Genomic DNA, 23,943 nt, shown 5'->3' with positions numbered 1-23,943 from the left:
TATAATGTGACAGTACAATATAAAAACAGGCTATAGGTCGCCAGCCGCTAATGGAGCTCACATTACGAGGGACTTGGGATTGTGGGGATATACCTGCACGGACATCAGCACGATTCACATCAGCCCACAAGCAACAGGAGATTATCAGCAAATTTAGCCACAAAACTTCTACGACTGAAACCCTGGCTGTGATAAATGTACTTTGAGTGATGTGGTCTTAACAATGAAAATAAAACAAAATACATATTGTGAAAAAATAATTTATTTATCATTTTCTAATGCACTTATGTCACCCTCATGTGAACCATTCCTCCCTTAGGACAGGCTATAGTCCACAACACTAAGGACACAACAGCTGCCATCTCATAAAATCCATTCTTTTAACCCGGCACAATTCCTCTCTGCACGAAAACCACAAAATACCACTAGACATTCTGAATGTAAATAGTCAAGGTTACATCATTACGTTGTTGTACCACTGAGGAATTGTGTTTTTTCTTGTAATTTAATTTCCAAAATCAAATTTTATAAACAATGGAAGCTTGATCAGAAGGGCCTTCTGATTTATCAGTCGAATCTGAGTGTTAAGAATAAATGTTATACCATTATACTGCTATATCACTGAAGGAACTGTCTTCTGTGTGTTTTTCAAATAACTCCTAGTTCCCAGAAACAAAATGTTAAAAGGCCAACCAAAAATTTACAGCAAGTTGACCTCTGTCAATAATCTAATAAGACCTTCATAAAGGGTTCACTCAATAGCACACTCAACAGGACTAGATTATAAGGAAAATAAACCTTACTGCCACATTGGTCTTAACCTTGTAAAAACAGGTTGCTAATGAATATGAAAAGCTTAATTAATGCTTGAGTTTGTGTATGATTATTATTAATGATAATATTATCATAAATATAATTTCTGGATGAATTAACAGAGCTAATATCTTGAAAATATTAACATGGGGGCAAACTGGTACAAATATGCGCCAGCATTCTAAATGAAGTGAGTGAGTTTAGTTTCACACCGCCTTCATCGATATTCCTTCAATATTATGGCTGAGACACCAGAATCCAGCTTCATACATTTCAGCCCATGTTGGGAATTGGGAACCTGGGCCTTTAGTGTAACAATCAAATGCTTTAACTTCTAGGCTACGTCACCATCCTGTTCTAAATGAAGAACTGTCTCGATAGTTGTCAGATCACCAAGAAGCAAGGTATTGTGTATCAGACCAAAACAGTAGCTGATGAGACTCCAACTGAAAAAAAATTCCCACTTAACGACATAACAGTGAATCATCTTAAGTATAGCTTCATCATCAAAATAAATATTCTGGAAGACAATTACATACAGTCCGCACTCAGCACTGAACTGCACATCAATCTGACTAAACATTAAGTACAAGACACCAACATCGATACCATGTTTCCATTAAAAACATTACAAAATGATAATGAATGATGGTGACAACCAATTTCATGTTGATTTTAACAATGAATACTTCATCCTTGATTTAAATCATTACTGTACACCAATTTAAAGGCACAGCCTTTTCACCATCCATATATGAATTACACAACCTGAAATTAGAGGCCGAATCAGCTCAAATACTCATGCACAAAGGAAACCCATGCATGTGAAAAGACAGAAATGATAGATTGACTTGAGGATCGAAGTCATGATGAAAGCTTATCCAAGGTATTTATTGCAATCAAATGACGATTTTATTCCCTGGATTACCAAGGATGATCTACTTACTATGCATTAACATAGCATTATGCATTGTCTTTGGAACAAGGACTGTGTAAGTGACTATGGTTTACACTGCCTTTAGCGATATACCAACAACGTCCACGTGAATGAAACCAAATCCCACAATATGGGGAGCTAAACACAGGAACAACATGATATACTAATGCATTAAGTACTGGGCTACCCATTTGCGCTCTCAGAAAAAAAGAGAGCATTGTGTCATAAGGCTTTCAACAATCAGGTCCAGTTGTTTTCATCATAACAGGACCCTGCTCAAATAGTCTTAATGTTTTCATTGAGTTGAATTATATCTTTGTTACTAAAAATATGTTAAACACTTATGATTTAAAATCATTCTGATCTGAGGACACAGCTCAAGTAACTGCATGTTCAGAATAAGAATCTGAATGTTTCCTATTCCAACTCCTCGTTGGTGAGAAGGTATTTTTTTTCAAATCTCAACAAACAGTTCTCAATATGGCCAGCCCAGTCTTATTTCTTGTTTTATGGATGTTTGTCATCAGAAAATCTAAAGTCAGAAGCGAAAGGAATATCAATAAAATTACCAATAATATTCCTTCTGAATAAGAAAGTATTTTACTTCTGGGAATTTATTAAGTGTGTATGGGGCAAAACACAATCTAAAAGAAGTGCTCTTGTAAATTTATATTTTCGGCCAACAAAAAGAATAGGATTTTATTCTTTTGGGGGGAAAATTAAAAAAAATGTTCTTAAACATCCAACAATATGCCTGGCAGATCCGTAAAAAAAGAAGTAAAACTGGCCTCACCTAAGGTAATGTTTTCTTAAGCACCTTTCAATAATATTAAACTACCGACATGTAATAGTAAAACTTCACACACTCTACAATATATTACACATATATTTCATGCCAGATCCTTCAAACACACAGCCGCTGTGCTGTGGAAGTTTCTTTCCCTTCACCTCAGATGTGTTCCTTCCTTGACTACTTTTAAATCTGGCCTCCAGTTCATGTACTTTGAGCATGCTCTGCATGGTGTGGAATCCACCCTCCAAACAGTGTGTTTTATCTTATTATTATAACTATTATTATTTAAGCCACATCTGGGCTTCAATTTCCAAAGCTCTCTTAGGACTAAGATAGTTGTAAGTGCCATGCATTAACATTAAGTTACAACTATTTAATCTCCGAAAATCTAAGCCCTGTGGTCTCATTACATGATGTTCAGTTGATGGAGGCAGTCTGAATCTGTAGATGGTTGGCCAGTAATATACACAAAGAACATAGTTATACATTCCCTGGTTTGAATGAACAAGTCCTTATCTTAACCCTTTGAAGCATATCTGGATTGTTGTGTGCAACTAAGGATCATCCTGTACAGAACCTTGTCCAGATGGAAACTATTTTACATGAGGCATGGCGCAGACTGCCCCTTCGGAGGATGCGGAGGCTGACAGGGGTATAAGGAGGAGAGTGCTGGCTGTCATACGGTTACAATTAGGTTACACTTGGTATTGACCTTGAAACATGTAAGACTTGCAAAATAATATTCTGAATGTTCACGTCCACCAATAATTCTACATTAAATCTTCAAGGCCATGCTTGTACAGACATGGTATTTGTATGAAAATCAGTGTTGTTTTGTTTTAAAACAAAAAATTATCACCAAAAAATCAAATTCCAAACATACTATCATTTCTAATGAGTCACAGGATCATATGGGTCAGAAAAGCTTCATAGTTGTCACCATGAGAAGTCTTATGTACATGCTGAAAACCTATCATTGCAAAAATACAGCAGGTGCATAATTAAGGTCTTTGTGTATATATCAAATGTACAGGGCGACAAGACAAAGCAGATAAACTGAGACAACACTTCCTGACAAAGTATGGCCCAGCCATACAGTAAATAATAAATACACATATATGTTCTATATATACTCTTACAAGAAATACAAGGTAAAATACAGCATTAAAAAGCTACAAGACTTCAAGTTATAATCGTTCAGTTTAGTGTACATCTAGGACTAGGATGGGTAATCCAGATACCATGATGGGCAGGTAATGAGTCGGACACGGGTACCTGTCTCAATACCCAGACCCATCATGACCATGTGAGTAACAGATTACACAAAGTAATATTTTATTCTTTCATGATAAAAAGGTATAGTCTCCAAAGATTTAGACATCATTAATTTTAAAGTTTTTAATATAATAAATGGTTAAGATATTGAAGTAACTTGAAATTGTGGCATCAGAGCTGAAGAATGTATTGGCATTCCTTACAAATTTGATGTCAGGGATTAACACAACTGGGTAGGTTAGTAGGGTGGGATACCCAGGGAGAAAATTTGGACCCTTCCCAGTCCTAGTGACTTGAGCTGTCAGTGGGACTGTATTTATGAAGTTTAGTTTAAGTGATCCCCAAGGATAATGCAGTGAATGTGAGGTTATGTGGTTGTGAGGTTATGTGGTTGTGAGGTTATGTAGTTTCTGTGACTTAATCCGAAAGTGAGGTTAAGTAGTTCTGTGAAGGTGGGATTATATGGTTTTGTGAAAGAGCCGTTATGTGGTTGTGTGGTTATGTGCTTTCTGTAATGTAAACTGAAATAATTTGACTTATGTTACTAGACATTTTGAAAATCTGCTTATCAAATGTCAGCAATGGATGCTGAGAATTGATCAGGTGCATAAAGATTATATAGCACTTTTCAGTAAGAACTGCCTGTTCATATTTGTTTTGAGATACGGAAATATAAGATGACATAAATGTTCATGTCATGCAGTGGGTGAGTGAGTGAGTGAGTGAGTGAGTGAGTGAGTGAGTGTGTGAGTGTGTGAGTGAGTGAGTGAGTGTGAGAGAGAGAGAGAGAGAGAGAGAGAGAGAGAGATGGGGTTCCTACAATATCAGTGGGGAACATCAGAAACTACCTTCATAAAATTTACCCGCGCAAGGATTGATCCTTTTTCTTACCATAACCTTAAACCATGAGGCTACTCTACCGCCCTGTAAAGAAATGTGCAGCATCAACACTGCTCAACTGATATGGAGGCTGGGACAGAACTTCACCCTGTAACTGGGAAAAAGAGTGCCATCTGACAAATGACCAAGAGGCAAAGGTCACATATTAACTAAATGGAACCATCATAATTCGGTAAACATGATAAAAACTCCTGATATTTCTGCATAGCATTTCAATAAAAAAATACACCCAATTCATAATCGTGAATGAAATACAGACACATTGGGCGACACACAAAACGTAATAAGGTCACTGTATAATTACCAAATATTATCACCTTAAAACACCAGACTGACTGCTGCTTCTAGAATCTATCACATCTCCACTGGAACACACTTCTCTTTGCAAGGAATCAAATGAGGAATGGCTACCATCGATAACATTGTCAGACTTTAAGAACACCTGGTTGCCATGGTTATGGTTGCCAAAGAAACCAGAAGCACTTCCTGCTGTCTGGTTGTCATTGTGACGATCATCATCATGATCATCATCATCCAACCAGCTGCTTTGGTTGTGTGGTTTGTTGAAAGCACCAACAATTGAAAGACTGTCGTTGTTTGATAGTGTTGAAAGACTTGCTCCATTTGAACTGGGATATGTATTGTGTGAAGGCAGGTTGTCAAGGAGATTGTTGCCATGGAAAATGTCACCTGTTGACTGTGGCACACTGGGTAATATACTGTCTGATGCATGGCTAGTGTGAGTCCTTACATCAAATAAAGTATCCTCAAAGTTATCAGAATCCAAACTGAATTCATCCGGCTTCAAGTCAAAATGTTGCTGAGGATCATGTTGTTCAGCAGTTGTTGTTGACAGGTTGTCATCATGGAAAGTTTGCATAGGAATTTCCTCAGATTGTAACAAGCCTGTTGATTCGTTCACTTCATCAGGATTTATGTTGTCTGAATTCTGATTGGCCAGTCTCTGGGCCCTTGCAGCTAGCTTCATCTTGGCTCGGTGTTCCTTCTTCTCATCATTGTAGCACAATGCATATTCCATTGACTCATACACTGTCATGATAACGCAGAAGACACAGGCTAACACAAGCACCTGCAACAGAGCATGGACATATCTGTCACTGTAAGTGAGTTTAGTTTCGTATCTTCACTGAGAAAAGTAAAGTCCTGGTTGGTTTGTCTCTTATTTATCGCCACACACAGCAATATTTTGGCAATATGGTGGTGGTCTGTAATTTATTAATAATTGCATCTGGACAAAACAATCTAGAGCTCAACAGCATGAGCATCAATCAATGCAACTTGGCTACTGTGACAACAAAGTCAGTGAGCCTAACCACTCGATCATGTTAGTTGTGTCTTATGACAAACATGAGTTTCTGAAGACCAAGTCTAACCCGGATCTTCATGGGTATCACAGAAGTAAAGATATTGTGATGACTACTTGCTTACAATTGACTAGTTTTGTTTGTCATTATATCCTGCATAATATTCCATCTATAGAACAGTTGGTATAAATATTTCAATTTGTATCAGACAGTGACTGACATCATGGGCATCAATCAATAGTCAGGATAAGGTAACCTATATCAAACAAATCAGTAAGATACGTCTCACAAGGCACATGGTATGAGAAGCTTAGGTAGTCGAGGACTTCAACGATCTCTTGAAATGTGTAATTCTGACTGAATTTAAGTCATCGTTTCACAAATAAATAGACGATTCAAATTAATTATCATCAAATCACGGGGTTACTAAGGGACACAACATTTATCAGCAAGCTCTTGTATTTAAACCCATAATGACAACATCAAGGGATCTGGGACAACAATCCACCTGCAAAATAAAGACACCAGTTCCTCATCCATAAATATTTTAATCATATCTATAATCGCCAAAGACATGGAGTGCATAAATTTTAGTTTAACACCTCTTAAAGCAATATCCCAGGACCATCACAAAGGGAACACCAGAAATGGGGTTCACACCTTATACCCATGTTGAGAATCAAACCTGCGTCTTCAAGGTGACAAAGGAATGCTGTAACTACTAGGCCTACCCACCAAGCACATCCCAGTAACCAGCAGGTCCTGATTTTTAGGAATAAACACAACATATTCTATTTGCTATAAAACCAAGTCCATTTGTTTGATGTGTACATTTTGCATTCATCACCACAATTGATAGAGCTTGTAGCATCTAAGGGAGAAAACTGTGTGTGGTACCTTCAGAGTCTTCTGTGACATGGGGATGTCAGGATGGGCGATGACAGGTGGCGGAGAGCAGGGTAGACTGTAGCTGTCATTGAGGAACTCTCCAGACATCGCATGTTCAATCTCTCTGTAACCATGGTAGCAGGTGTTAGCGAAAAAGCATACAATTGACACAAAACTATCAGAAACATTTTGTTATCTATAGGTATTAACTCTACTAATATTTCTAACCAAAAATACTGTCAGGGTAGAATTGAAAAATATAAAAAGGCAGGTTTTATGGGCTTAAAACTGTTTGTTGCTTAAGACCACACTCCAATATTCCAACTATATGGCAGTCTGTAAATAATCAAATCTTTGCCAGAAAATCCAGTGATCAAAAGCATGAGCATTGATCTACACATCTGGAATATGATGACCTGTGTCAACTAAATCAGTGGTCCTGATCACCTGATCTCATAACGGGGTTCTAGAAGCATATTTGAGTCACTACTACAGAGATGTTCACACAAACATATAACTTGATTTGTTGAGGAGACATCAGCAGTACTTTGGAAAAAGATTCATGTGAACAGATCTTGGTAGCTGGTAAGAGTTACCTCCTCCTGGCCTGGAACTCTTCAGGCGTGAAGGGAGTGCCAAAGAGTATGATCTGCCACTTCAGCAGGTGTCCATTGATAAAGCGGCCAGTGTCTGTAAACAAAAACCATCACCAGCTTACAGTGCTGTATACTTGCGAGACCAACTGACAGACCGACCATCTGATAGACAGAAACAGACAGACAGAGAAAGACAGACAGACACACAGTCCGTCATTCCAAACATAAATCCATCAGTCGGTTGGCCAGTCAGGAAGTCAGTCAATTCATCTGTCTGTACATCCATATATCTGTCAGTAAGCAAGACAGTCAGTCATTCAGCTGGTCACCGTTTTGGTGACTAGACAGCCCAAAATAAGGTCCCAGACTAACTTGAAAACTTCAGCCATTTAGATTTGTAGATCTTCATCCCATTCACTTGTTCAGAGTTATGTAGTGACAGGAAATCTCTTTTTGAAAAAGCAAAATTTGACTCATGCAAAGGGCAGTTGGATTTTCAAAAGCCTTGAAAATGACTATGAATAAGTATTTCAAGTTTCATGTCTTTCTGTGAACAGATGTGTACAAGTACCAGTATCCATGACGATGAGAGTCCACGTCCCTGTAGGCTTCTCACCCCAGCATCTGACAGTGGAAAAAGTCCAGTCTTGGAAGCCAAACGTTGAGCTGGAACCAAAAAACGTAGAGGCTGCAGTGTATCACATGAATCCGTGCATGGAAAACAGAATCAATATGAGAATTCATCTTCCTCATACAGGAGGCTTCTAGGAGTTGTGACTTACTTGTAGACACGTGAGGTTACTTACCACAAGTGGGCCTAGTGAACAAAGTGTTCACTCATCACTCCAAAGACCCAGGTTCAAATCCCCACATGGGTACAATGTGTGAAGCCCATTTCTGGTGTCACCCACCATGATATTGCTGGAATATTGCTAAGAGAAACATAAAGTTAAAACACACTCACTCACGATGGGTGCGTGGAATCCCAGTTTTCCCTATGTTTTGAACCTTGTCAACACACTACCTGTTTTCATGGCAAAATGTCAAATGTCTAAGACAGTCACGCCTTCAAGCTTTCCTCACATCTGAAGCAGACACACTATGACATAATGGAACTCTCTTAAAAGGCATGAGACCTGAAGACTCAAGAGTTGAGGTCATAAGGTAATTGAGACAGTGAGTTTAGTTTACACCGATTTTTCACCTATTCCAGCATATACTTGAAATAGGTTCATATATTTTACCCATGTGCGGAATCGAACCCGGATCATGAAGAGTGGCGTGACAGGTGAATGCTTTAACTTCCAAACCACCCCAATGACCCTGCGGTGATAAGGGATCAAGATCCACAGTGAAAATAACAACTTTAAATTACATCGCACATGCACACGTGTACAAGATCTGTGTTGCGTCATCAACAAAGATACAAAGTCTGACCATCCAATCCATTTTGCCATCTCTTATGACCATGGTTTCTTTACAACTACCTACATGTGACAGTTTGAGCGGGAAAGCATTAAAGGGAGGCAACTCCTAGGTGAGTACTTTTATGACCTCTTCAAAGAGAACTATAAGGGATTCAAGATACTATCATTCACATAGAAGAAAGAGACAGGCATAATAAGCATGGGTCACGATAAGGAAAAATTACATGTTTATATTGTAAGAAAATAAATAGTGGTAGTCTTACTTGTCCAGAGGTCGGGGAGCTCCGATTACCGACACAGTTCCACTAGGACTGATGAGTCTGACACCAATATATCCACGCCGGGGATGAGAGATCGTCACAGTCACCTCCACATTCTCCAGTATGTACAGACCAAAGCCTTCCACATCCTCCTCAGACACTACAAACACAACAGCAGTAATGTAGTCAACATCTCAGAGCTCAAACTGTGAAAATGGTCATTATGCTAATAAATTACAGAAAGAACTAACATTGATTCTACTTTAGAATGTTTATAGAAACAGAAACAGAATATCTGCAGTCCATTCCATAGGCAGACAATATAGAATATTTATGGTCGCCTCTCCTTTCCAATCCCCACAGGAAGACTAAAATGGAATATTAAAAGTCTCTTCTACTTTGGAATCCACTCCATGAGACATGTATTGGTACTGGGGGAACTATCTTGACTTAGGTCCTCAGCAAAAGACGCACAGACTACTTGGGATCTGCCTTAGAATCCACAGCAGGATTCCTTGAACAACTCCTGACAATGTTCCCATCTTGTTGCACTTATTCTACCTGTGTGGGTTATCTTGAGTGGGTGGTTGGCCCCTTTAGGGATTGTGAAGTGAACACTCTTGTTCCCAAAAGCATATGAGGTCATCCAGGGTATTGTCCTCCAGATCTGAAACATATACAACAGCATTAGAATACAGAAGTAGCTTGATGGACTATTAGTCTTAATCTTCATGAACTACTTATTCATTAATAATTAGTAACTATCACCAACAATTTTGAACACACTGTTACTGTAAACATTCCATCAAATGAAACATGAACATAATCACATGAACACAGAAGCATCAGCTACCTATCAGCTCACTGTATCCATCACTGTTAGAAAACATATGGAGTCCCACACCAACTCTACTGATCACTTTGTCAACAACCCTCGCCATCGAACTTTTAACCTTTGATCTGTACCAAACACCAAACACCAAACAACCAATCTACCTCTACTGAGCTTGGCTACATTGACCTACGTCCCAGAACCCCAGTCCCCATCTCTTATCACCATGGATACATCAAGTAACACCTGGACAACTCCACACCCCAACTCTACTGACCTTTGCTGCATTGACCATCCTCCATGCCTTCAGCAGACCGAAGCCATGTTTGTGACTGTGGAACAAGCCAGCCCCATTCTTCTGCCAGTGGGCAATGTCTACATCCACCTGACATGTAAACACTCATACATGATGCCGAACCAGTAAGAAACAAGTCTTGTGGGTGAAGGCTCATAACATCCAAAGATTATGCATTGCATAAAAAGGTCTTACTCAAAAATACCAGACAACTATTATCAACATAATGATGATGTGGAGTGAATGCTTTAGCCACTACCCAACCCCAACCCCCTGCCACAATGTTGGTTTTACCTTGACTGCTGTCAGGATGGTGATATATTGAACATCCCTCCATGTTAAACATGGGCGAGCCTGCAACATGAGTGCCACCATCGCCGCTGCCAGTGGAGCAGCTGCACTGGTGCCCGTGTGTCTGTCAGTGCAGCCTTGACCTCCATGCTTTGTCCAGTCTGTCGTCACCTAGGACAAGAGAAGTGCAAGTCAATTCTCTGTGCCACTGTCCATAAAAGTAAAGCTATATCACAACCTAATACACTACCTAGTTGTTGACAGTATTATTATCAATACTATGCAATTCAAGATAGTAATGTTTTCCGGAACCCCTGCTTGTTGCAAGAGGTGACTAAAGGGATCTTGTGGTCAGGCTCATTCACTTGGATTACAGCAGCATTTAACAACCAATCAACTAAAAAAGTTTTAGTAATCCAAACATCACCATTTATGTGAACCATGACTTCTTTCAGGTGTTTTGGGCATTCTTGCTCAAAGATACTTTCTGATAATTACTGATAAATAATTTGATGATATGTTGATATATTGACAGATAGCCCTAATGCACAGCTCTAGTTATCTAACTGCATAATCCAGATTATCACCTCATGAAAACACTGCATAATTTCCTTGCCATTTTTAATCCCCTGCTAATAAATCAAAAGGACAAGCCATCCAGCTAACTTACAATATCTCGTTCATCTGAGCGGCCGCTGCTGAAGGTCACACCCAACATGGAGGCACATTCTTCTGCATAAAATGGCATCCGACCCATTTCATCCACTGCACCTGGAATATCCCAAATTACTATGTTTAATACACATGGAAAACAAGATTACTGATGCAAATAATCATTTTACAAAACAGCAGTGTCAAAACACGATAATCAGCTTAGAAGATTACAAGCTTATGAGCGCCTTCTTCATGTGACTGAGTGAGTGACGATTTTATTTAAGTCACATCGACAATATTTCAGTCAAATCGTGACCGAAAAGAAGTCATAATTTTCTAATAAATAAAGGAAAATTATAGAACCCTTTCAAAATTCTTCATGTGACATATTAATCAATCATAGAGCAACAACTGGCAAATACTGCATCATGTACGAGTGAATGTGTATGTGAGTGAGTGAGTGAGTGAGTGAGTGAGTGAGTGAGTGAGTGAGTGAGTGAGTGAGTGAGTGAGTGAGTGAGTGAGTGAGTGAGTGAGTGAGTGAGTGAGTGAGTGAGTGAGTGAGTGAGTGAGAATGGTTTTAACCTGCTTTCAGCAATATTCCAGAAATACTACACTGGACTGCAACAGAAATAGGCTTCACATATAATGGCCATGTTGGGAATGAATCCTTAGTGTGCATCGTGATGACCAAACACTTAAATGACTGAAGTATTCCGCTACCATCACCGTTCATCATGTGGGGAATATAACCTGGGCCCGATCAATGCAAATGTAATAGCTACATTTTGGGCAGATAGGAAATGAAATCCAAGTTTATTTGTAGTTTGAAACCGTAATTGGAAATTATCAAGTAACCCCTGGACAAGTAAGATACGATTATTTGATTGCCCAAAATATAAACTGTCTCAGGCATGGGGCAATGGGATTTTTGAATCCCTGTGTGGACAAAGCTATAATGTATCACCAGTCTCACTTACCTATAGTTAGAGTATAGATGGAGTTAGCATAGCCGTCATAGTTACAGTTGTCTTGGCGACGACCTCCGTTACCACTGGCAACCACAAAGATGCTACCATAACCACGTCTACCAAAGTCCACTCCATACTTCATAGCTTTCTGAAAAACAAAGAATCTCTGCCAATCTTTGAAGTAAAAAGAAACAGCAGCTTGTGTTCTGAAGAATACTGATAATAAATGTCAAGAATTTGTTTGCTTGTTGTATAACGCCATGCAGCAATGTTCAAACTATATGATATTGGCATGTGAAAAACTGAGTTAGACAATCCAGCGATCAACAGTATGAGCATCAATCTAAGAAACTGTACAGGATAACACTTCAGTGATGTTTGTTTGACAACAGTATTGCAGAGATGCCAACCCTTATTCTATTGACAATGGAGTCTTTCATGGCTAAAAGCCAGACCCGAGCACTGAAGATGCAAATTCCAGGTTGAACATGGTCTAAGACATATTGGCTATGACATGCATATGTTTCAACTTTGTCATCAATAACATACAATATATCAATTGAGACCCAAGAGATCACATGCTAACCTTCCAAATGCTTTTACCAGTATCAACTCAAAGAAATCACCCGTGAGTTACATCCTCTACTGTACATTAAAAAACTTTAAAAATCAGATTTTTTTTCAAGACAAATTGGAGAGCAGATCTTTCATTTGAAAATGAGAGTGGTTGGCATCTCTGATATTGTCAACAATGTGCCAGCTAAATGGTGGTGATCTGCAAATATAAATAATCGAACCCAGTGTTTAATATCACAAACATCAGTCTAAACAACATGATGACATCCAACAGCCAGATCCCATACCTAGACGGATTAGAAATTACTTCTGGACATGAAATGAACATACAAAATGGTACTATTTTTGGGGGGTCACACACAAGATGCCGCTTCAAAGACTGGTGTCTACATAGTCACCCAATGTAGGATGGCAGTCATTTTGTAAATATAGTCCCTTCTCCTTCTTGTTAAATCCTGCTAGATTTTGTTCTTGATAAACATGTTCATCATATTAGCAGCTTAATGATGAAGCCCGTGTCTTAATTCACACTTCAGACTTGTGAATTATTTTGTGGGCTAGTAACTTTCAGTACCTACCTAGTCCAACCGGCGAGTAAAATAGGAAAACATATTTGCACAGTGTTTAATACAGTCTACAAATGACTAAAATGTTGATAAAGACTCCTGATACAGATTATTAAGTCAACACAAATTCGGACATCTCTAAGAGTTACCGTGGTTACACTAGCTGATAAAGTCAACTTACAGCTGCCATGATGTGAGGGCCGTCCACCGTCTTCCCATCATCGTCTGGACCCCAGCTGGGCAAATCATTAAACAAACTGGTTTATGGGACATGTGGAAGTTAAATTTCAAATGCTAAAAAACACCCTCCCTTACAGAAGGGATGGGTTGCCTGGCAATCTACAGTCATGGAATTTGGAGTGCAAATAATCAAGTCTGGACCAGACAATCCAGTGACCAACAACATGAGCATCGATCTGATCAATTGGGAACTGATGACATATGTCAACCAAGTCAGCGAGCCTGACCACCCGATCCCGTTAGTCACCTCTTAAGACAATAGGCGCATAGGCGCCTTTTATGGCAAGCATGGGTTGCTGAAAGCCTGTTCTTGAAGGCCCTGGACCTTCACAGGTCTGAAGTACGTCGAAGTGGTTGTAAACTATAATTTGATTGTAGTCTCACAGTGCACTAAGGTCAATGCAACAGTGCAGTGGGGTCAATTATGGTGTACTAGCGAGACCTAGGGTCACTGGGGTCGTCAACATTTTGAGCATGCTGATATTTTTTGCTCTAACCATGGCCAAATCATAGGTTTGCTGAAATTCAGAACATGGTCAAAACTATGGTGATCTACACTGGGCTACGCTTCAATATGTTTAACTATGTATAGCAAAGGTCAATTATGGGGCCTGCTATGGTCTGTTATGTTCATCCCTCACTACGGCCATCTATGTGTGTGCCTGAAGGTGTGACCTTCACTTTAAACAAAACTTCCTGCAATTAAAGTATTTTGCCAACTAATGGTACATACAAATACCAAAGAGACATTTCTAATAGTACATGCTAATAAGTTAGATAGTAAGTTGAGTCTATCCAGCAAGAAAAACATAAAATCAGCTCTAAGTTTTCATCTAAATATTTTACAGACTATTTCCTTAGCAACAACTTTTCACATTACTATGGCTACTATGGTTACCTGCAACTGTAGACATCATTGACTTGCAGATTCTTGTTGAAGGCGGCTGCCTCGAGACTGTCAGTCATTGGTCCATCCAACACACGGATACCTGCCATTAAGTGAGAGGGTGAGTGTAGATTTACGCCGTTTTTAGAAATATTCCAGCAATATCAAGGCAAAGGACATGCAACACCACAATTAGACTTCACACAATGTACCCATTTGGGGAATTGAACCCAGGTCTTTGGCATGATGAGCGAGCGCCTTAACCACTACACTACCTACCCTCTCTTTACATGGGTCACTAAGTCAGAGAGACTTAAACCTTGTTAGTCTTATAACAAGAATGGGTTGCTGAGGAGCAGTTCTGACCTGAATCTTAATGGGTTCACATAATTTCTGACCAAAACAGCATTATCAACAAAATTCAGAAGCATGCCATGATTAAGGATTTCATTCCATATATTGAAACACTTATCGTTAACACAATTGCTATACCAATAATGACTGTCATTTCTTCTCACTGACAACACTTCCATTAGCAATCTCTTTAACCAACCTGAATTCAGTACCTAAGTAACAGAATCCATGGAAAGAATGTGCAAATTGAATTTTTATTTCATCACAATTGTACATCAAATGTTATCTGTCACACAAATATTTAATCAGTATTGGTTACTTATTCTGCAATTCAACAACATTTCCAATCACTGATCAGTTCAGCCAGCCCAAATACCCAAAGGACTGCACATGGAGGAGAGAGTTTGTGTCAAGTAAAAATACATTTCACCTCAATACTTTATATACCAATCTTACTGATCTTTTCAGCCAGTCTAAATTCAGTGCAATGTCAAAGAAGCTGAGGAGAAATTATAAGTAAAGTAACATTTTAGTGTTGTTTGAATAACACTGACCACACAAGTTTCAAATCAGCAATCATTATTCTTTGTCATTAATAACTAATGTTATCATCCAGTCTAACTTCCACATTGATGGTACAGAATCGAAGGTGAGAGAGAGACGTATTTACCCGACACCTTGGCTTGGTAAGCAACTCCGACACCACATACATTGTTGTTGGCCACAGCGGCTATCTCCCCAGCACATCGAGTGCCGTGATGGTTTGTTCCTGCAGACAGGAGACAGGGAGTTAGATCACACAGTCACAGATGTTAGGAACATGTATGTGTACCACATAGCACCAGACAGACTGTTAAGCACTGCCTTTGTGATAATGAACCTGCAGATTCCTATTGATGATCCAGTTACATTTGTCATTTCAATTTACTGTTTTAGGAATCAGTGAACAACATATAAACCTGTAATGTTACATGAGGGTACCTGATAGTGAGTGAGTGAGTTTGAGTATGTCACACTCGACAATATTCCAGCTAGATGGCCATGGCCAGTAAACAATCGAGTCTGGACCAGACAATCCAGTGATCAACAGCATGGGCATTGATCTACACAACTGGGATACAATGAAGTGTCAACCAAGTCAGCAAGTCTGACCACCCAATCCCCTTAATCGCCTCTTACAACTAGCATGGGTTACTGAGGACAAATTCTAACCTAGATCCTCACAGGTGTGTCTGATAGTAAACGTAAGAGCTGGATTCCCTGAACACTATCAGATCTGAAAATATTTCACTTTTATTTATCCATAAACTAACTAGCTATTTGTATGATACCTTTGAGAGAGTTTGGGGTAGGGTCGGGGTCATCGTCGTTTAGGTCCCAGCTGCCATGGATGTTGTAGTTAGCACGGAGATCCGGATTCTTCCATTCCATGCCTAGATAAACAACAGTAAAAATAACAATATTCACATTTACTCATATTATTACATCATTGATAGATCAATACGGTTATTAGGTCTGCTATCAACACCATCAGTACACTCAGTTATAACAAGAGCAATAACATGTCATGTTATAACAAATATCATGTCATCTATTGAGGCCTCGGTGAACACTTTTCAACAAAATGGTCCAGAGGCCCTGATATGCTGTGTATGTGGGTACAATAGACATAGAAATGCTGTGTATGTGGGTAGAATAGACATAGAGCTTTTGCTCATTTCATACCAAATCATTAACTCGTTAAATAAAAATGACATTTCACGGAAGCGAGTTTACTACTCTGTTTATTACTCGCCAACATAAATTGACAGAAACTGCCGCGAAATTCCCTACAGTGTGAGGACTCTCAGCTTTCCGCGAGTCAAGCAAGGTCTAGTAAAATTGCGAAATCGGCACTAGCATTGTGACGTCACAACTTTGAACCATTTTGACGTCATACGTCAAGCAGTAATCCACTAGTGCAATATTGCCATAAAAATACTACACTGCAGTATCTTCAACGGGCGAGTGAAAAATAGAAACATCCAATCAAATTGTGTACAGAATAACTTTATAAAAACTTCATAACTGAAAATACATTGGTTGACTTAATCAAGTTGCACTGTTAATGTAACACTAGTGTTAAGAGTGTAGTACTGTCAGTAATGGATGGATGACTTGCTATGAAATCATTATCATTATATTTCACTTGGTTTTGATTAGGTATGACATTAGATGGTACATACCTGCTTAGTAAACTTACTCATTGGCATGTACTTAGCAGAGTGAAATCACTGAAATACCCACATATTTGAAAGCATTGGGTAATGGAATATGTAATACCCACTCAGCATTCATAATACCCATTCCCCCAAAAACAGTGGGTACAATACCCCCATGAACTAAATCTTATCTGGAGCTCTTATGGCAAATACATACCCTGGCTTGAGATGTTTTTCAAATTTGTTCAATGAATTATCCCTTAATCATAATGATGCAAAACCTGGGCATTCAGGTTAAAATTAGGTTTGTTGTAAGAGCCAACAGGACTGACGTGGTTAACATGCCAGTGTATCCCAACTGCACAGATTGATGCTCATGCTGTTGATCACTACATTGTCTGGCCGAGTATTATCTACCGTCTGCCACATAAGTGGAATATTGCTGAGTGCAGTGTTAACCATCAAATATACTTGCAATTGATAATGCACACACTGTATTGAGACAACTTTCAAAATCGATAAACATATTATCTCTTAATGACGCATGCACTTTCATCCCTCTGAAATATTACATATGGAGCCCAAACTTATATCTGGAATCTGATAATCAGTCCATCCATACCATCATCCACGACAGCAACGGTGACACCTTTGCCGGTGATGTTCCGCTCCCACAGTCCAGTGACATTGATGTCCATCTTTGACTGGCGCCTGTTGTCCTGTAAACAAAATTGTCTTGTTGCTGTCTAACCCCAACAGTGATTCAGTTTGGACTTAATTTGGCTCACAAGGGAAAAACCTGAATACTCACAGTAGGCCCTATTCCGACAACTGTATTTATTCAATAGAAAGAGCACTGTTCAGAACATGTGGACGTACATTCATCAGAGATCAGTTTGTTTATATTCTTTAAGCAGTAAGAAGATAAAAACAATACTACATGCATACAGGGATTTCTTGTAACTCTTTGAGAAAACATTCGGGAAGTCAGAACACTTTGTTCATTCGCATTTTATTGCCTCAATCAGCACTATTGCAAGAGAGTTTTCACCAAGCACAATCTAGTGACTGATGTCACGAACAATGATCTATATTGTGGGATTTGAAGCCATGCCAATCACAAGTCCCTGAGTCCGAGTCTGACCACCTGAACAGAGACAATCCAGTGACTGATGTCATGAACACTGACCTATGCTGTGGGATCAATTTTTGACAATATGGCGAGATGTACCACAAGAGGTGAGGTGAGATGGATTTTGGCATCGCACATAAGACTATTTCGCGCATATGATGACATGCATATGTGCGTTTATGTGTGGCAGCTCGTACTAGCCCAGACTTATACTGGTTTTATAGCGCTAGCTCACTGAGATAACATGCTTCAGATAAGCATGAATTCCTGAAAGTCACCTAGATTGACCTTGAAAACCTGACACTGAAAGTGTGAAACAATTGATACCCACCAAGTGCCATTGCTGATGATAAACAGGATCATTGAAGTCAATTGAACGTTTCTGCCTCTTTCGCACAACCTCCTGACTGAACCATTCCACACCATCATGACCCTGGAGATAGTTCTCAATCCTATCCTTCAAATGCACAAAATACTCCTGGCTATGTTCTTTCAGACGTTGGTGGTGGCCATGGATGCCCTGTAAGTTTGGTTTGGCCTCGTTAGATTCTTCAAAATGGCACAGCACATAATGACTTGGAAAACTCTCAATGGTGAAGTGTGATGTTGATCCTAGGAATTTCGACAAGGATGATATGTTTTCTGGATTGAAGTACTTGTAATTTAATTTGGAGCTTGGATCATCAATGTTTATCAGTTTGACTGTCCAGCATAGAGTTTCTACGTGTTTGTTGTTGTGGTCAAAATGGACGATCTTCTTGGAAATAGTGCAGTGGTTTGGGAAGATGTGGAGGAGCACAAGACATTGGAAGACAGGGAAGAATGTTTTGGGCATGGCCTGCAATGACAGAGACACATCAAATTAGTACCATAGGGGATGTCAAATTAAACAGTACAAAATGTAAACATAGTAGAAATCAAAGATTTAGGAGACCCTACACAACTGCCTGTTTATAAGCATTTGTCATATAATATTAAGAAAAAAACATTCAATAACTCCTGGGTTCGAAATTCAAGGGGCAGGACTAGCAAATCAGCAGCAATGGACTTAATGGACCTAATAAGTAAGGAAGCTCAAACTGTACCATGTAATCAACACTGATAGTTACAATACTTCATCAGCTACCCAAAATTTCAGTTTACTTCACATCATGATTACACAATACCATTCAGAAAGTGGTCAAATGTAACAAATGACATATTTGGGATTACACTTTCCTAGTAAAGTACAAATTCTAGTACATTTTGAGTTGAGCCCCACCTGGGATTTGAAAACAAAACCCCTCAGAGTCATGCGCCTAACTGTCAGCACACAAAGTCAGCCATCTAAAACAGATAGTCTAGACTGCAGACTTTATGTACCCCTCTGATAAGTGTTGATTGTGTAAGACAATTAACACTTATCAGAGGCGATTAGGTGCCTGAGGGTGTGTGTTCGAGAGACTACGACTAAATATAGACATCAAAAGGAGCATTGGCCTCTGCCTCTCTGCCTGTTAGGGTTGGTTGGTTTATCTCAATATCAGTTGATTATAGGCATATATCAGAGAAGTAACTTACTCATAAATGCCAAAAGTGCCCGAAAAGAGTCATCATCTTTCACAACACTGGTGGATGGTGACATACCGATACTTAGACTACCAACAGAACAGCATCGTGAACATAACTTAGGAACAAACCATACATACAAAACAGCTTTTTGTATCGTGTGAGCACATTTACACACATTTCAGACCATATTTCTTATTCTGATAATCTTTTTCTATTGGCAACATTTCTGATTAACAGTATTTTGAGTCAGCAATAGTAAACAATGCATAAAACATATCACAACATCATCAAGGATAATTTTGTACAATTTTCTTTCATGTTAACCGATTTTCTTGAAACTCCAGCACTTTTCAATAATTTTAATTTCTTGAACTATCGTCAGAATGAAAACACTATAAATCTTCGTCAGATGATTTGTGATTCCCAATTCATAACATCGATGTAAAATACTATTGGGAACCCATCAGTTCACTGGTCTAGTGGGTGTATCTTAGATAAAAGCTGAATAGCACATTGTTAACATTGATCTACATACTTAAATCGAATTTGCAGACAAAGTAAAATGTGAACTATTCACTGACAATAACATAAAAGAAGTACTTACTCAAATATGTTCAACCTATTTTTTTCCCTTTAAATTACTCAGTACAATCTTTAACGAAACCTCAGAGTCATACTCATAGTCATAGAACTTCGTGTTTTCCTTTCATCCTTAATGAAACAAAATCGACGAATCAAGGTGATCTTCTTGGAAACCACAAACACACGCTTACCTATGTGTCTGAAAGCACAGCTCTCAAGGTATCATTTTAGACGCTTAGGTGTTCTTTGCCACGAATAATACAACAACTATTGATCAAAACAACAGCTGACAAAATCACCATTAGTTCCGGAAGTCAGTGTGTGCAACAAGAAAGACGATTGGCTGATATTCAGCCATGATTTTCTATCGAAGATGATAATTGGCGTAGTAAGTGTCCAAGGGGAATAACTTGGAAACATAGTAGTTTGCAACCCATGCAAAATTTCCTGTCAAACGCAGTGCAAATTCTTTCGAATGGGTAAATGTTATTTTTTATTGCATTTTTTCTTGAAAAGTTTTCAATTTATCCGATCATCGTAATATTTATTTCATGGCCGACTCTTTGAAAACCATTTCATATTTAAACATTCCAATGAGGCACTTAAGGGGAAAACAGCTTTGGTTAGTTTCCAAACGATAATATACATGTGGTTCAGTTTTAAATTTTGACGAAGCAGAATGATATATCCTCTCGATTGTGTAGCTAAGCCTGCTGAATGTCTATTAATATACGAGTTAACGGTAATATACGGTAATGTCTATTAATATACGAGTTAAGAGTGAGTTTAGTTTTCAGCAATCAGCAATATTCTAGCTATATGACTGCGGTCTGTAAATAATCGAGTCTGGACCAGACAATCCAGTGATCAACAACATGGGCATCGATCAGCGCACCTGGGAACCGATGACATCATCGAGTCAACCAAGTCAGAGAGCCTGACCACCCGATCCCGTTAGGCGCCTCTTAGGACAAGCATAGCCGCCTTTTAGGGCAAGGATGGGTTGCTGAAGGTATATTCTCGACCTGTACGGGTCATACGAGTTAAGAGATCAATTGTGAATTAAGTTTAGTTTTACGTCGCTTTTAGCAATATTCCACTCCCATTAGGCTACCCAGCCAATGCAATATTCCACCCCAATTAGGTTACCACAGTCTGAGAAACTAAAAGCGTCAGAGAAGAGAGCACCGCCACTTCGACACCGAGTTCGCCTGTATGCATCCTGTTGGTTTGTGAAAGAAAATGATCAGCTCGAGAATCTTGATGAGATGAAATATCTTCCAAACCGCTAAAAACAACCACAGGATACTCGAGGAAGTTACAAATTATTCACTGGCAATTTGGCGACAAGAAATTAATACGATTGCTTGTATAATGTTTTTGTAATTCATTTGCTCGAGTAGATGTCCGATATTCGAATTCTAGAAATTCTGATGCATAATATGAGCCAGGGAATATGTTCACATATACCTATCGTGCGCCTTGTGGCAGCAAGAGTTGTATACTCCCCAGGGAGTTGAGATTGAAATACGATGTGCTGTCGAGATTGACATCCAGTGATCGAGGGGAAAATACCAGCGCCTTGAGCATGCACTAGCGCGTGGTTATGTGTTCTATACAAATATCCTATATCATATCATATCGTTGTAGGTTTTCAAGGGATCTGTATATCCACCTTAAATACTCCAATTAATACAATCAAACACTAAAATCACGGTCATGCTAATACCCAGTTGGAACAGTCTAGGCGCAATATCACCGACTACGGATTGCAACAAGATCGACTCTTGAAAGGTAATCTCGCAAAACATAAAACGGTGTTCGAGGGTTTTAATTCTTTACACATTTTATGTACGTTTCACCTACGTTTGTCATCTGACGGGAAAACATCCTATCTGAGAGAGTTTATAATTTAGTTTAGCTTCACGACGCCTTTAGCAATATTCTAGCAATATCACGGCGGGGATAACCATGTAGTAAGGGAGATAGCAAAATACTATGACATCACAAAATACAATGCGTATTCTACATTTAGCAATATTGGCGAGTTCTTCACCTTCTGGTCGTCTATTCATACTCGTAACCTATTCAGGTGCAATAACCAAGAGATTATATTACAAGTGCATTTGCATTGCAATGATCATTGCAGTTGGAATGGAGTGTGTATCTATTTCATAACTGGGATTTGTGAAAGTGTGTTAAAGGTATAGCAAGCAAATATCTTTTGTTAGCAAATATACATTGTGTAACTACTTATACCTTCCTTGACATATACCTGAATGTACCACACATGTATTATGTAAACTGTGGAAATAAAGATGATTTAAAAAAAAATTTAAAAAATAATTCACAGCGGGGACACAAGAAAAGGGCGTCACGTATTGTACCCATGTGGGGAATCGAGCGAACGCTTTAACCACTGGGCTACAGCAAAATGTTCATAATTGAGAGAATACATCAAAATATCAAAGAAATCATCTTAGAAGTCACATTCACAAGAACCGATCTTTGAAAGACAATTGGCGAACTGACGGTCTAACCAATACCAGCTTACCTGGTATACATGTTGGGATGTAATCGTTCAAAGAATATTCAATGCGTCATATCGATCCTCGTGTGTACAAAGAAACTGAACACATAATTTCTGACCTATCTTAATCTGATAAGATTCTCATGCTTCATGTTTGCTTACGTTACAAAGCGTTTATACAAGGCTTGACATTTCGGTAGCACATCCTCCATGTTTTTGTTGAATGAACACATTCTTGAATAAAAAGAGACTACAATAGCAGTTCTACTTTCATAGCAAATCTCATCTGAGAGATCGCATGTTTAAGAATCAGTATACAAATACGGATGAGAAAAGATGAACGTATCTGCCCCTGTCATAAACACACGCTAGGGCAAACCAATTAAAACAGCCCCGGAACGTATCCATGGTACAGTGCACAATAATACTGTATATCGGATATAGTTTTTGGCACTGTCTGACCAAATTTTGAGATTTCCTCTTCATGCATACAATAGAACATTTAATTAAGGCTTTTAAAATAAAATTTAAAAACATAAATTACATGTTAACTGGTAACGTACCATGACTATCACATACCCTTTGCAGAATGTCTTTTAAGTCGAGGCGGCGATCATGAATAATTCACAAAACCCTGTCTCAGATGTAAACTAGGCCCGCAGCCAAGAGCTAAACCAGACACTGACAGCGACTGAAGGTGTGTAATTGATAGTACAGGGAGGTTAATGAAAGTTTACACTCCCCAATGCAGGGTCTAAGCTTTTGATTCAATGAAATCTATCATTTTCCTTATATTATGCATACGAAAACCTGTGATCATCCGGGTACCCATAGTGACCCTGTACATCCGGGTACCCGTAGTAATGACATGCGACCTTCATATATTCGGAGATTTTCACCGGTTAACACTGAGTTTGGTTTAAAGTCGTTTTTGGCAGTAATAAAGTTTAATATCATGACGTTTCAGCTAAATATAGGAGAAAACTTGAAGTGTTGCACTTTGGCTCCACCAAGGGCGAGGTTATAATACCAAGAAAGAAACGCCGCCCACAGACTTTGGCATTGCCA

General features: G+C 38.9%; 1 protein-coding gene across 1 annotated transcript; it reads right to left on the bottom strand.

The window, feature by feature from the left end:
• Nucleotides 1–246: 246 nt before the first annotated feature.
• On the bottom strand, nucleotides 247–20,630 carry LOC137290459 (proprotein convertase subtilisin/kexin type 7-like). Its single transcript, XM_067821406.1, has 17 exons — nucleotides 20,537–20,630; nucleotides 18,544–19,050; nucleotides 17,703–17,799; nucleotides 16,211–16,312; nucleotides 15,550–15,648; nucleotides 14,538–14,628; nucleotides 13,581–13,635; nucleotides 12,267–12,405; nucleotides 11,303–11,403; nucleotides 10,636–10,803; nucleotides 10,324–10,431; nucleotides 9,776–9,881; nucleotides 9,218–9,374; nucleotides 8,099–8,193; nucleotides 7,528–7,621; nucleotides 6,941–7,055; nucleotides 247–5,808 (listed from the first exon to the last, which is right to left on the bottom strand). The coding sequence occupies exons 2-17, from the start codon at nucleotides 19,045–19,047 to the stop codon at nucleotides 5,032–5,034; spliced, it is 2,808 nt and encodes a 935-aa protein (XP_067677507.1). The 5' UTR covers nucleotides 19,048–19,050; nucleotides 20,537–20,630; the 3' UTR covers nucleotides 247–5,031.
• Between the last annotated feature and the right edge of the window lie 3,313 nt (nucleotides 20,631–23,943).

This window comes from Haliotis asinina, chromosome 1 (genome assembly GCF_037392515.1).
Source record: "Haliotis asinina isolate JCU_RB_2024 chromosome 1, JCU_Hal_asi_v2, whole genome shotgun sequence".
Lineage (NCBI taxonomy): Eukaryota > Metazoa > Mollusca > Gastropoda > Lepetellida > Haliotidae > Haliotis > Haliotis asinina.
This window is presented reverse-complemented; position numbering and strand designations above follow the sequence as displayed.